Consider the following 13,020-nt stretch of genomic DNA (forward strand, 5'->3'; position numbering starts at 1 on the left):
TGCCCCTCCGCTCCCCTGTGAGGAGCTGCAGCCGCCATCAGGCCTCCCCTCAGCTCCTCTGCTCTGGGCTGAGCACAGCGAGGGGTCTCAGCCGCCCCTCACACACCTTGCCCTCAGACCCTTAACCATTTGCCTAGCCCTCCTGTGGATACTTTAATAGTTTCACGTCCTTTTTGTACTGTGGTGCCAAGCCTGCAGACAGTGCTGAGGCTCAGTTGTCACTGAATCTTGGCTCAAAATGGCTTGTGTGCCTTGTCTGTGGCAAGGCAGCTCTCATTGAAACAAAGGTTACAGCTGCCAGCCCACACCGAGCAGCATTCTTCTTTCCCAACATGCTCCTGACTGTTCAGCCATGGGAAGAGGAAGTGATCTAATTTTCTCTCAAATTTCTCCTGTAAAGAGGAAGCAGGACTTGAATGCTCCTTGTCTGCTGTCTCTGCTGATGTGTGTCCTCCTTTTTCTCTTCCTCTTTCCCTCACCTCCTTTTTGACCCTCTCCAGTTTTAGAGTGCACCTTTCAGTGTGCCCACACAGCCCAGAAACAGAGAAGGGAGCATGCAAGATGCTATCTTCTCCACCTGCAGACACAGCACCCTTAGATGCACCCTATTTTGATCCCTCTGCATTGCTGGAGGATTTGACCAATTTGTTCCCAAAGCAGTGCACTGCGTCCCTAATTAGCCACTGCCCAACATTCAAGAATCTTCTTTTAAGTCTTCTCAATGGGACACAGCAATGCCATGAGCAATGAATCATAGTCATAGAATTGTTTGAGTTGGAAGAGACCCTGAAAAGTAGCCTGGTCTAACTCCCCTGCAATAAGCAGGGACGCCTATGGCTCCATTAGGCTGCTCAGAAAGTGGGGACTACATCCCCCACTGCACCAAAAGCATAGAACAAAGCTCCTGAAAGGAAAGAGGAGAAGATATTAAGACACTGCTTCCACCCATTCCTTTTAATACCTCAGTCACCCTCTCACTTCTCTCCAGCTGTCACCCTGGCAGCAGCAGCACAGTAGAGCTGAGGTGAGCTGGAGCTGCTGCTGTTCCTGGTTGGGGTATGCCTGGGGGAACTGCACAGCACTCCAGAGCTCATTATCACACACTGCCAGCACTGTCTGCATATGTTTAAATGCAGCTGCCCTGCAAAGTTATTAGATTCATTTTAGAGGTTCCAGATGTGCTTTAATGACTCCCTTTTAGCTAAGGAGTGATGGCAGACATTTCTTCTCATGTGGAAAGCAGCTCTTTTGGGGTGATGGGAGGGGGTCAGTCAATGTCCCCTGGACCAAGCCATTGGTATTGTATTGAAGGAGAAGCCCTGAAAGTGCTTCCCCTCATGCTGCCTCACCAGCACCCCACAGCAGCAGCTACCAGGGCTGGGTCCCACCTGCAATTGCCCCCAGTACCTCCCACTTACCTGGCACCACGGCCAGTGCCCATACCTTGCAGCAGGAGGCTGGCCCTTGCCACAAGCTACTGCCCTCCCCCAGCCTGTATATTTTCCTGTTTGCCTCTTACCTTTTGCACTGATCCCAGGAATAGGGACAGTAACAGCTTAGCTGCTGTCCCTGCAGGAGCCAGAAACCAACCTCTGCTTGCAGGCAGTTCCTGGTCTTCCCTGGGCTCACACCTTCAATTTCCCCAGGAGGGCTTGGAACCTTGCATCCAGCCAAGGTTTATTTCCAGGTGTGTACCGGGCTGGGGATGAGAGCAGGGGTTGATGGCAAATGTTGCAGGGCTGAACTGATGAAGGAGAAGGGGGAGCGAGGCTTTCACTAGACAGTTTTTGTTTGCCGTTGCAGTCACGACAGTTTTTGTCTGCTCTGTCAGACTGGGTGTGAGCCCAAGGCAGCTGCATCTGGGAGGATAAACTTCACCGCATATTGTTTGGGGTGGTTGCTGGGTTTTTCACTTCAAAATGTATGATATGTATATGGTGTGTGGAAGGGGACTAGATATGAAGCTGGTGCTTTTGAGAAGAAGTGGTTGTACCCTCAGTACAAGTGTTGTATTTTAGAGTAGCACAGGGACTTCAAGTGGGCTGTGACGGGTGGCCTGAGGGGCGGTGGGGAAAGGATTAAGATTTGTTAGGGGTTGCAGATAATGCATGCAACTTGTGCATAACTGCAGATCCATCCCCAGAACTCTACTTGCTTCTGGGCTGTTCTACTGTACCATCTCACATCTAGCCTTGCATCATGCTGTGCTGTTGCACACATATCCAGGAGCTGAAGGGACCAAATGAGTCTATCTTGTGCAATGCTCTGCTTTCCAGAAAGCTGTTGTCTGACCTACCCATCCCTGTAATGAACAGGCAGAGAAATGAGGTCAGGAGATCCATTGTCTTCTAATGTTGGAGGAACTTTAATTGCTTTACAGAACTGGGAGGTGGGCAATGTGCTGTCCTGACTTCTGTTGCCAGTGTACAATAGGCTTTTCTGTGTGTCATCAGTTCCTGAGAAGTTGCTGCTGCAGTGTATTTTCTAAAGGTATAAATGCCTCTGGAGCCTCAGTTTCTGCTGCTTGGTTACTGATGCTCTTGGCAGCAATGTGAGAGAGATTGTTGGAGATGTTTGCTTGCTATAAATTAAAATACAGTCCTTTGATTTTGGAGAGCTGAGAAGATGACAATGGGAGACAAGCATTTGTCATTTAACATCCACCTCTGCCTGCATAATGCCACATTTTAACTCAATAGGGAAGAGAGGTACCACTAGTCAAAGCAAACCAATTTGCCTATGTTGTATTGGAGGAAAAATCCCCACTGGGCTCCAAAGCTGAGAATCATATCTTCTAGGTACATGACAGAAAATTGCCTCTTTACTTCTTAGACCCTGGCAGTCTGTGGGGGCCCACTGAAGCTCCACTGCTGGGACCCAGCCCAGCACAGCCCCAGGTCAAGCAGAGGCAGGGCTGTGACTGCTGGTTCAGATCTCTGTGCAGAGGCACCTAGGTTGGGAGAGCAGTCTGCAGCCTGCCTTGCAACGCACAGACCCATACTCTTCTGCCTTTCTTGGGAAATAGCCAGACATAAGTCAGTTCTGATGCTTGTAAAGAAGACAGAAGTAATATTAAGTGCCAGATGCTCTGCAGTTGCTAATTGCTTTGCTTGAACTCAAATGTCAATTTGCAGCTCTGCAGAGATACCCTGTCACAGTCCTACTTCCTCAGCAGGGTGAATGCAACTGCCTCAGCACCCAGCTGGGCACTGCACGCTCTTCCAGCTGTTCTGCTTGGCCTCGCCACAGACCCAAAGCAGAGTCAGACCATGTATCTCACAGACGTCTCATAGGCTTGCATGTTGCAGCTGTAATACTTCACAGCTCTAAGCTGTTGTCAGGTTTGGATTGTTTTTTCCTCACTGTTGAAGCCCTTGGCTGCAAGTAGCAGCCTACCTATGCAAATACTTCCCTGGGGAAGCTTTTGCTTAGAACAGCAGCCAGGCTGAAGGCATCCCAAGCACATCCAAACACTGTCCTAGGATCCTCCTGTCTGCACTAAGGTTAGATTGAAGGCATGCTTCTATACCTGCTGAGAACCTGTTCATTTCAGTTCTTGATGCCGTGGATCATAGCCAATGGGGCAGTGGCTCAGGTCATCATTGACATTCAATGAAAGATGAGCTTGAGCAAAGCCAGCAGTACATCTGCATAGCTGGGAAACTTCGGTGTTAAAAATAAACTTGCACTGAGCCCTCTACTTTTGCTTTGGAGGCACATTTGACCTGCCTAACAGGTGGAGAAGCAGCAACACACTTGAGAGCAGGATGTAGCTCAGGCTGTTATAAACCTTAGGGAATTCTCTTTGAATCACTGCCCATTGAGAGAGCTGCTGAACTGTTAACAAGTTTGCTCCAGGCCATTCTTAACACCAGGCAGAGAACTACTACTACTGCTCAGTGCCTGTCCCCCAAAACATAGAGGAGATAGGAGGTGTAACCACCTGCCACACACTACAACTGTAAGGTGGCTTACAGGGGTTGCAACCCATGGCCAACAGATTTTGGGATGCTCGCAATTTTACATGGAGCTCCTCAGAGGAGCCTCACAAGGGACTGGGGCAGTGATGATGATTTGCAGCCCATCAGCAGACATATGCAGAGAGTGGGGGACAAAGTTTTGAGGACATTATGACTTCTATCTGTCATGGGCTAGACGGTGATACAAACAGTTCTTCCCCGTTCTGTGTACTGCAGCTCTAAGTGGATTTTAGTGGAGTTGAACAATGCTTGTGAAATGGTAGATGAAACTTTTAGGCCTGCTGATGTTTCAGGAGGAGCTGTCTTTCTTGGGAACCAGAGTGTGCCTCTTCCCTCCCTCAGCCTGTTAGTCTGAGGTGGCTGTGGAGATAGAGCCAGGCTGGCAACAAGTTATTGCAATGATTTATTAGCAGTTTTACATTTTACAGTGTTGACACATTCTATGCACTTAGGAGGAGTAATCTCAGATAAAGGTTTAATCTTCTTTTTCTCTTCCTTCCCTTATTAAAGGATCTGAAAACAGCTGTGAAAAGTGAATAGATTTTAACTATTGAGCTCAAGCTGCCAAGATGTTATTTCCTGTAGCTTTGACTCATGCAACTGAAGAAATGAGTTGGATCAGAATATTGTTTGTAGAGGGGATTTTGTCTCCCTCTGCCACCCCCAGGCTCATCTCTATTTAAAACCAAAATACCAAGGCATGCTCCCATGTGTGCTCATTTTTCCTGCTGGAAAGGCAGCTCATCTCAGGAAGTGCTCAGAATGGTGTAAATCTGAGCCCGCAAAAGCCTCCCCTGAGCTCCCCAAGGTCACTCACTCACCAAGAGTAGGAGTCTGGGTTCAGGTGGTGTGGGCTGATGCCATTTGTGTTGCTCGGGAATGTGTGATGAGGAAAGCAAAACTTTCTTCACGACATTTATCATCTTGGGCTGAGCATCTGACTTTCAATGAGACCTGGCCTCAAATCCATGACTGTACAGCATGGAAATCTAGTAAAATGGTTTGGACAAATCTGGTGCTAAAATCAGCATAGACGGTTGCATTAGCAATTAATTTTTACAAGTATTTTTGATAATATTCATGTCTAAATTGATGACATAGTTCATTTAGCTGCCACAGCACAGAACAGAGTAAATTACTGCTCTCCACATGTGGATAGGAGGTCACAAGATAAGTGTTCTTTTCTCATTTCCTCTATCTCAACATCTCCTTCTACAGCATTTGTGCTATGACAAGGCACAGACAATTCAGAGAAACCTCCAGACGCTTCACATCCACTGCAGTGTCATTACCAGCAGCTGGAGTCTGTGTGCACAGCTAACATCCCTATTGCATAGAGGTCCTGCACAACATCTATGTATCATTAATACGCTGCCCTCACGCAGCGATGTAATTGCTGCCTGGGTCTTTTGGTGGCTTTGTGCCCAAGGGTTCATTTCATTCTTTATGTATTATAAATGAACATAACAGTACTTCTTACAAGCGAAATAAAGCAAACCAACCAAAGAAAAAACAAAACAAACAAACAACAACAACAACAAAAAAAGCCCACAAAACCACAACAGAAGACTCATGCTGAAGAAGCTTTTGCTATCAGGCTGACCTGCTATCACATATTTAAAACTGTAGAAAGCACTGACAGCCGTCTTATGTTATTACAAGATTGCTGTCACAGAAGTCACCTTGAATAACAGTACCTTGATTCACACATGTTAAGGGCAAAAACAGGGAGAAACTGTTGTCTTAATTTTCTAGGGCTGTTTAAATTAGGCATTGTAATGAGATTGTCAGTTGTGTTACCTGGCTATTGAGGCTTTGGGACTGCAGTGGTGATAGAGTTGTTCTTATTAAAAGATTCATTAAAAGATTCACAGCTGACATTAAAAGGGGAAAAGGACCCTTCCACTTCTTAGAATTACGGAATAATTAAGATTTGCAAAAGACCTCTGGGATCACCTAGTCCAACCATCACTCCATCCCCACCATGCCCACTGCTCATGTCCCTCAGTGCCACAATAACATGGCTTCTGAGACCTCCAGGGACACTGAATCGACCACCTCCCTGGGCAGCCTTGAGATGAAATTTTTCCTAAAACTCAACTCCCCTGGTGCAACTTGAGGCCATTCCCTTTCATCCTGTCACTGTGACCTGGGAGAAGAGGCCAACCGCCACCTCACCATGACCTCCACTCAGGTGGTCGTAGAGAGGGATGAGGTCTGCCCTGAGACTCGACTGAACTACCCCAGTTCCCTCAGCCACTCTCCATGAGGTTTGTGCTCCAGACCCTTCACAGCTTTGTTGCCCTTCTCTGGACATGCTCCAGGGACCCAGTGTCTTTCTTGTAGTGAGGGGCATTTTTGTAGAGGGCTGTCAGCACAGAAGGCTGTGACTGGGAGGCTTTGGTTGTTCACTGCTTCTTGGTAGAGCCATCTCCTGATGCGTTCCTGATCTGCAGCAATGCCAGTGAAAGTTCTCCTAATCAGACAATAAAACACAAGTTGAACAGCAATTTAGTTTGGAGGAGAAAGTACTGAACTGCCTAGGGGAGGCCTGTCTGCCTGTAAAAGGGAGAGTAGAGGGAAAAGATTTTCCTTGTGCGTCAGTAGCAGCCACTGCTTGGTAGGCAGTTACTGCATACTCCCTGTAAACACCCTCCTTTGGCAAATGCCCAGTGGGAATTCACATTAAATAAGCTTGGGATGAATGTCTCTCAGATGTTTGGTTCTTCAGTCTCTGTATGGTATATCCATACAAGGGTTGCAGAAGATAAAGCTCCTCAACAGAGGTGGATGTGTGATGCTTGCTGCAGGTACCAAATTATTGCCACTGCATATCAGGTACAGAAGTTTTATTTCCAGATTCAGTTCCGGTATAGGAAAGAGGGGAAGCCAGGATTACAACCCTCAAAGCCAAAAGCAGCTGCTGTAGCATGGGAGTGAGGCACTCCTGGTGCCTGTGGGGCTTGGGGAAGAAGCCATGGGCTGTAGGCATAGGAGCATAGGCCTGTGCTGGGTGAGTGGCCAATGGCTGGGGCGGTAAAGTACCACAATAGACTATTAGTGGAGACTGAGGACTTGGTATAATGGAGGGGTTTTAAGACAAATATTTGCAAGGGATGGACACATCCTCACTGGCTTTGCTTGGAAGGAGGAGGTAAGCAGGCCTCTCAGGCACTTTCTTAGGCCCTGATTCTCTGCATGTGCTGAGACAGCTTCCTTGCTGGGGGGAACCAGTAAGGCAGACAGAGAGAATCACATCTTGTCTAATGGCATGTTCCTGTTTTTTTTTTTCTTTTCTAGGGAAACCAGGGAAGAAAGAAGTGCAAAAGACCAAAGAAAAAAAGATGTTGATACTGTCTAATGACACAGCCCTGAGCATTCTCCTCTCCAAGCTGCTTCAAGACCACCTGGAGCAGACAAATAGCACTACCCCCTCTACAGTTGGAAGCACTGGCAGCAGCCTGGAAATCATCTATGTGCTGATGATGGTCGGTCTCTTTGGCTTCTTCACAGTGGGAGTCATGGTGACCAATATCCGTGCTAGGAGGCTGGAAGACTCCCACAACCCCTACAACATGTACATTGCAACAGACATTTGGCACAAAAAGGACCAGGAATATTTTCAAGCAAAGCTTATAGAAAATTACAAGCTGTGCTGTGTCTTTGAAAACCAGCTGGCAGTAGAGCAGCCAAGCATACACATTCCTGAGGAGAAGTCTTCCTAGCCAAATGAGAGAAAGGACTGAACTTTGCATGGGGACAACCCAAGCGATATCTGCTATGAACCAGGCTAGCTGCCTTCCCACCTGCCAAGCTCCCGGTGCTGGCCTAGGACAGATTGAATTACAGAGATGACAGTGAAGCTGATGGGTTTGTGATGGCTCGGGTGCTGCAAAGTTGCCTGATCACATTGTTTCAGTCACTGTAAAGTCAGGGAAGGGGACACACCAATAGGAGTATCATAGACTCATCAGCTTCACCTGGTGAGAAATGCAGTTGTTGGTGTTGCCAGCATGAATTCTTACAGTAGTCAGTATACTTCAAAACAAACTGGATCAAGCATAAGCTAGAGATATTAACAGCCAAGTATTGTTTCTTGGAATACCATCTTGTCTTCCAAGAAAATGTAGCAGAAAGATTTTCTTTGTATTTTTGAATAATCATTATATAAACTGTACAGTGTTATGGATGAGTAGTTTCTCTGAGAATCATGTACCTTTTTGAGATGGAATTTTTTTTAAAAAAGGATTTGCTTTATTTTTGCTGAAAACCATTTCTGTGAAAAAATGCAGACTTCAGAGGGAACTTTTTTAATGACTGTCCTTAATTCACATTGTGTACCCCAGATAAGACTTGCAGAGTACTTATGTTTTTCCTTCTTGTGGATCCAGGTCAATCTTAGAAGCAATGTCCACCTTTGTACAAGGACTGAGTAACATACAGTGTTGTGAGTCTCAATCACCTTTAATGATTGCAGAAGACCTAGGTACTAGCCTTTGGTTGCAAAGTGAATTTCCACACTGTGAAAATTGGTTATTCAAGATCTCTGCTATTTAGTCATGAAAGCAGCTTATGTGTGTCCCTAAATTCAAGATCTCTGCTATTTAGTCATGAAAGCAGCTTATGTGTGTCCCTAACTTGTAGCCCATGAGCTGTTTCTCTAGCTCCCAAGAGCAGCCCCCTTAGCACAGCTGCTTATTTCTTGAACTATCCAATGTGAGGTCCATGTCAGCAAGGTATTCCTGCCTGTGGCCTCCATATGCCCTCCTTCCATGGACTGCGTACACCAAACTGCAGGGAGAAGGCAGCAGCTGAACTCTGCTGCTCTAGCAGCAAGTATTGGCTGTCTGTGCTATCAGGCAGAAATATGGCTGCTCTGAACACTGCATTGCTTAAAATAGCAACCTAGCCAGGTCAAATCCTGTTTTCTTGTATGGGATCAAAGAAGCAATGGTCTGGGCAGGAGGGAACGTTTTATTTCTACTCTACAGATGTACATCTAATTTTTAGCTACCAGAGAGTGAGAAGAAATGGGAAAGGTTTGAAAAAAAGTCATGCAGAGCAATTGCTTCAAAGGCAAGGCAAAGGCAGAGTGCGGGCAGATCACTACCAAATATTTGGATAGTCAAGGGATGCAAAGCACTGTACTTTCATTAAAGTAGCATTCCAGTCATGTTTATCTTCCCATGATATTTAAACTTAGGACACTTGAAAACACTGTGTATTTTTTAAAATACATTTGTATGGTGCCTACCATTAAGCTGAGGGTGAGGCCAATGTTTTAAGTGTCTTGAACAATTTGGAATATATCTATTGGCTTAATTATCTCAGCCTTTGTCTCCTCTAGAGGAAGGTAGACCAAACCAGGCTTTGGATAACTGTGAACTTCTTGGCTTGGGCACTGTCCTTTTGGGTTCTTACCAGTCTATATACTGCTTCTACTTCCCGCCCCCTGTGAGAGTGCAGACGCTCTCGCTTGTTGGTTATCTAGTTGTAGACCCACAAAGCATTGCTGAAAATGTTTAAACTTGCATTAAAAATGGCCTTCATTACATTAAAACATTTGAACATTAGGCATTTCAAAAGGTCTGCCTCCTGCAGCTCTCCTTCCACTCCAGGTGCTTTCAGGTATTTTGGGCTGAGGCACTTGTGGTCACCTTATTTTAATGTAGCTATTTGTGACAAGGTCATTGTCTGCATTACTTAGCTTCCACTTCTTCTTCTTTTTTTTTTTTTTATCTCTACCATTTTATTTATTTTAATAAGTGAGGAACCACTGTGCCTTAGTCATAATGTTTTTCTCTGTAACCAGGCTACAAAGCACCTTTCTATGTCACTTGTAGACTCCCACAATGGACCTTCACATTACCTTTCAATCTTTCTCCTTCTTCCCATACATTTTTCACTTGTGAAAAAACAATAAAATATTAATTACAAATGTTGCTTGTGGCCTTAGAAGTTTTTCTTCTGAGCTGTTTCATAAGCTTGCAGAAAGAGCACCGATTCTACCTGATGGGCACCCACTCACCCGTCACATTTCTACATCCTATTAATGAGGGCCAAGCCTGGGTGCTGGGATATGTCCCAGTACACCTAGATCAGGAGAAACAATAAAATGTCAGGTACAAATTCTTCACCTCAAGTAAACTCGCAGGATTTGCAGTTCACTGGGCAGCTTGACTCTGGTGTTCAGTACAACAAATGAGGAAGGTCTTTTGGCTCTGCGTAAGGCATTGGTTGGGTACCTCACCCAAAAAGAGCATCCTGGGATGCTCTTTTGATGCAGATTTTTAAGGTTAGAAAGGAAACTTTTGATCACAGGAGAGACAGAAGTCGGGTCAGCCTGGTCTCTCTGTATTCTTCTTGAAAAAGGCTCTAAAATCCCTTTCTGGATCGTGTAATAACAGTTTTGGAGATGGGAAGTAAGAGCCAGCTGCAGCCTGCATTGCAGAGCAGACTTTCCACAGAGCTACCACTTCCTCTGTCATTACAACTGACTAATGCAGGAAGGCTGACATCGAGTCCATCCCTGACTTCATGCAATGAAAGCACGGGTTGGCCAAGGAGTACCTACAAATGTGTGATTAGTTCACTCGCTCAGCACCTTTGCCATAGACAAAACTTAGCACGTTGTTACCAATACAACAGTGATCATATTTTCTGATTTTTTTGAGAATTTCTTATTTAATCAGAGAGATGGAAGAAGCTTAAAGTCATTAGGCAAATGTTGCACAAATGTTGCCTCAAATTCAAATTTTGTTGCTTAGGGGTCATAAAACAGGCAGGGGAACTGTCAGAGGTTTATTTTTCTCAAGTCCATGATAGCTTAAGTCCCTGGCTTCATCACCTATGGCTTATTCCAGTTGGCAGCCTTGCTGCTTATTGGCCCGATGAGCGTACCTCCAGGCATAGCTATTGCTCACTAGCTGTTTATGCTTTATATAAAAGGAATTATACACAAAAATATGGAATTGTGTAAAAATGGCATTCTGAATTTAAGCCCTACTTTGTTAGCAGTGATGTGATGCTAACGCACAGAAAATCTTAACCAAAGGCAAAGAATTAATATAGCATGTGCTCTCTTGCATATATTTTGGAAAATTTTGTGGAGTTTCAGACTAACTTGGAAGTTATGTGCAACAAAAGCTACATGTAGAAGATTTATGGATAAGCGCAGTACAGCATAAATGTGGACAAGATTCTATGTCTTACCTCTGAGATGGACAGATCAGTCCTCATGCCTGAGAAGGAAGAAGCTCCAGGACAGTTGTAACTAGGTTATGCGGCCACTGGTGGCCAAGGTGTCCCTCTTCTTCCCTTTTCTGCCTGCCTTGGAAACCTTGCTAAATTGCTTAGACTGTGGTCAACGCTGTGATTGCTGCAGCTCCCCAGCCCCAAGCACATCTCTTGTGGCTGTGCTTGCAAAACTGTCACAGGAACGTCACCTATAGTTGCTCTACCAAAGAAGACCTTCACTAGCCATATATGGTGTGAGCTGCAGCACGCAGCAGGGTGCAACTGCCCTTCTCCAGCAGCATGCAGTCACTTGCCTGAATGGCAACATGTTCATCTGTTTATCTGGGGATATATTTGTACGGGATCATAGAATCACAGAATACTTAGAGTTGGAAGGGACCTTTAAAGGTCATCCAGTCCAACTCCCCTGCAATGAACAGGGTCACCACCGCTAGATCAGGTTGCCCAGAGCCCAGTCCAGCCTTACCTTGAAAGTTTCCAGAAAATGGGGCATCCATATCTCTTGGCAACCTGTTTCAGTATATGTAGATAGACAAAGCTCAGCTTTAAGATGACTAGGTACTTGTTGTACATATAAGAAATCCTTAGTGCTGGTATGGGAGATGAAACCCCTGGTACTAAGAATTCCATGTGGAAAGTGATTCATTGTCAAAGATAACCCCAGTGCACAAGCTTGAAATGAGCTCCCCCACCTCACTTTATAGTTATCAGTGTTATCTTTATTAGCAGTTGGTTGGGTCAGACCTGCTATACCGGGAAACAAACACAAAGACTAGCAGGAGGAAGCCGATAAAAATAGAAGATATGAGCAATCAGAAGTAAGCAGAACATTCTTTACAGCTGATAACTGAAATTATCTTATATCATATTTCTATGGTATCCTGTTTCAGTTTTACACGTCGTTATCGCTAAGCCAAACTCACTTGCTAATCTCCTTATCCAGCTGGAGCCATCAACTGCGCATGTGAAACCTCTATGAAGCCTTTCTCAAGCAATTGCTCAAGGAACCAGCACAAATGCAATTGCTTTGCAGAGGAGGCTGGGAAAGGTCACGTTGTGTTTTACCAGTGAAACAGGCAGGATTGTTTTCCCTGAAACTGAAGTTGTCCTGTCTGCTTGGCTGGTCTTGTGGGCAGGTTCAAGTGGAAAAATGGTCCTACTCAACTGCCTTCCACTGGAAGAAGCAAAGACCCATAGCCTGCCAAAATACTCTAGCAAATAACTAAATTCATGGTAGTTCTAGGGCAGGGTTTGCAAGAATGGTTGCATTTCGAGGCAGCCATAAACAGCATTTTTGAATGTGCTTCAGATTAAAGAAAAGGCAAAATTCATATAAATCTTACGGAAAATGCATAAATACTAAATACAAAAGTGAACATGGTGGCCACCTGCTCTGATTTAGCAGAAGAAAGAATGATGACTCTCATGCAATTCTTTCTCTAGCAGACCCGGATTTTCTGGTTGGGCTACAGCGCATTATTTTCACAGGCACACCCAGCTTTGCTGAAGTAATTCTTCCGCTCAGTCTGCAAAACCCACACACAGGAGTAGGGCCACCAACCTTACAAGACCTAAAGCCAAGCAAAACAAAATGTGGCACCTTAAAGTGAGAGCATTTATTCTGAAAAACGCTTAACTCGTTATAATAGCAGTTACAGAATGGGTACACCATGTACAGCTGATCTTCACAGAAATGCAGTTTGATTTTGATCGAGGTCTGGTTGGATTCTCATTCTGATGCTATTTCGAGGTGCAGTAGCTTTCTACTTCTATACAAGAAAAA

The 13,020-nt window shown here is 45.1% G+C and overlaps 1 protein-coding gene across 1 annotated transcript; it reads left to right on the forward strand.

Annotated features, from left to right (window-relative positions):
- The first annotated feature begins 1,361 nt into the window (after positions 1–1,361).
- KCNE1 (potassium voltage-gated channel subfamily E regulatory subunit 1) lies at positions 1,362–9,923 on the forward strand. Its single transcript, XM_010723138.3, has 2 exons — positions 1,362–1,687; positions 7,281–9,923. The coding sequence occupies exon 2, from the start codon at positions 7,325–7,327 to the stop codon at positions 7,703–7,705; it is 381 nt and encodes a 126-aa protein (XP_010721440.1). The 5' UTR covers positions 1,362–1,687; positions 7,281–7,324; the 3' UTR covers positions 7,706–9,923.
- Positions 9,924–13,020: the final 3,097 nt, after the last annotated feature.

Source organism: Meleagris gallopavo, chromosome 1 (genome assembly GCF_000146605.3).
Source record: "Meleagris gallopavo isolate NT-WF06-2002-E0010 breed Aviagen turkey brand Nicholas breeding stock chromosome 1, Turkey_5.1, whole genome shotgun sequence".
Taxonomy (NCBI): Eukaryota; Metazoa; Chordata; class Aves; order Galliformes; family Phasianidae; genus Meleagris; species Meleagris gallopavo.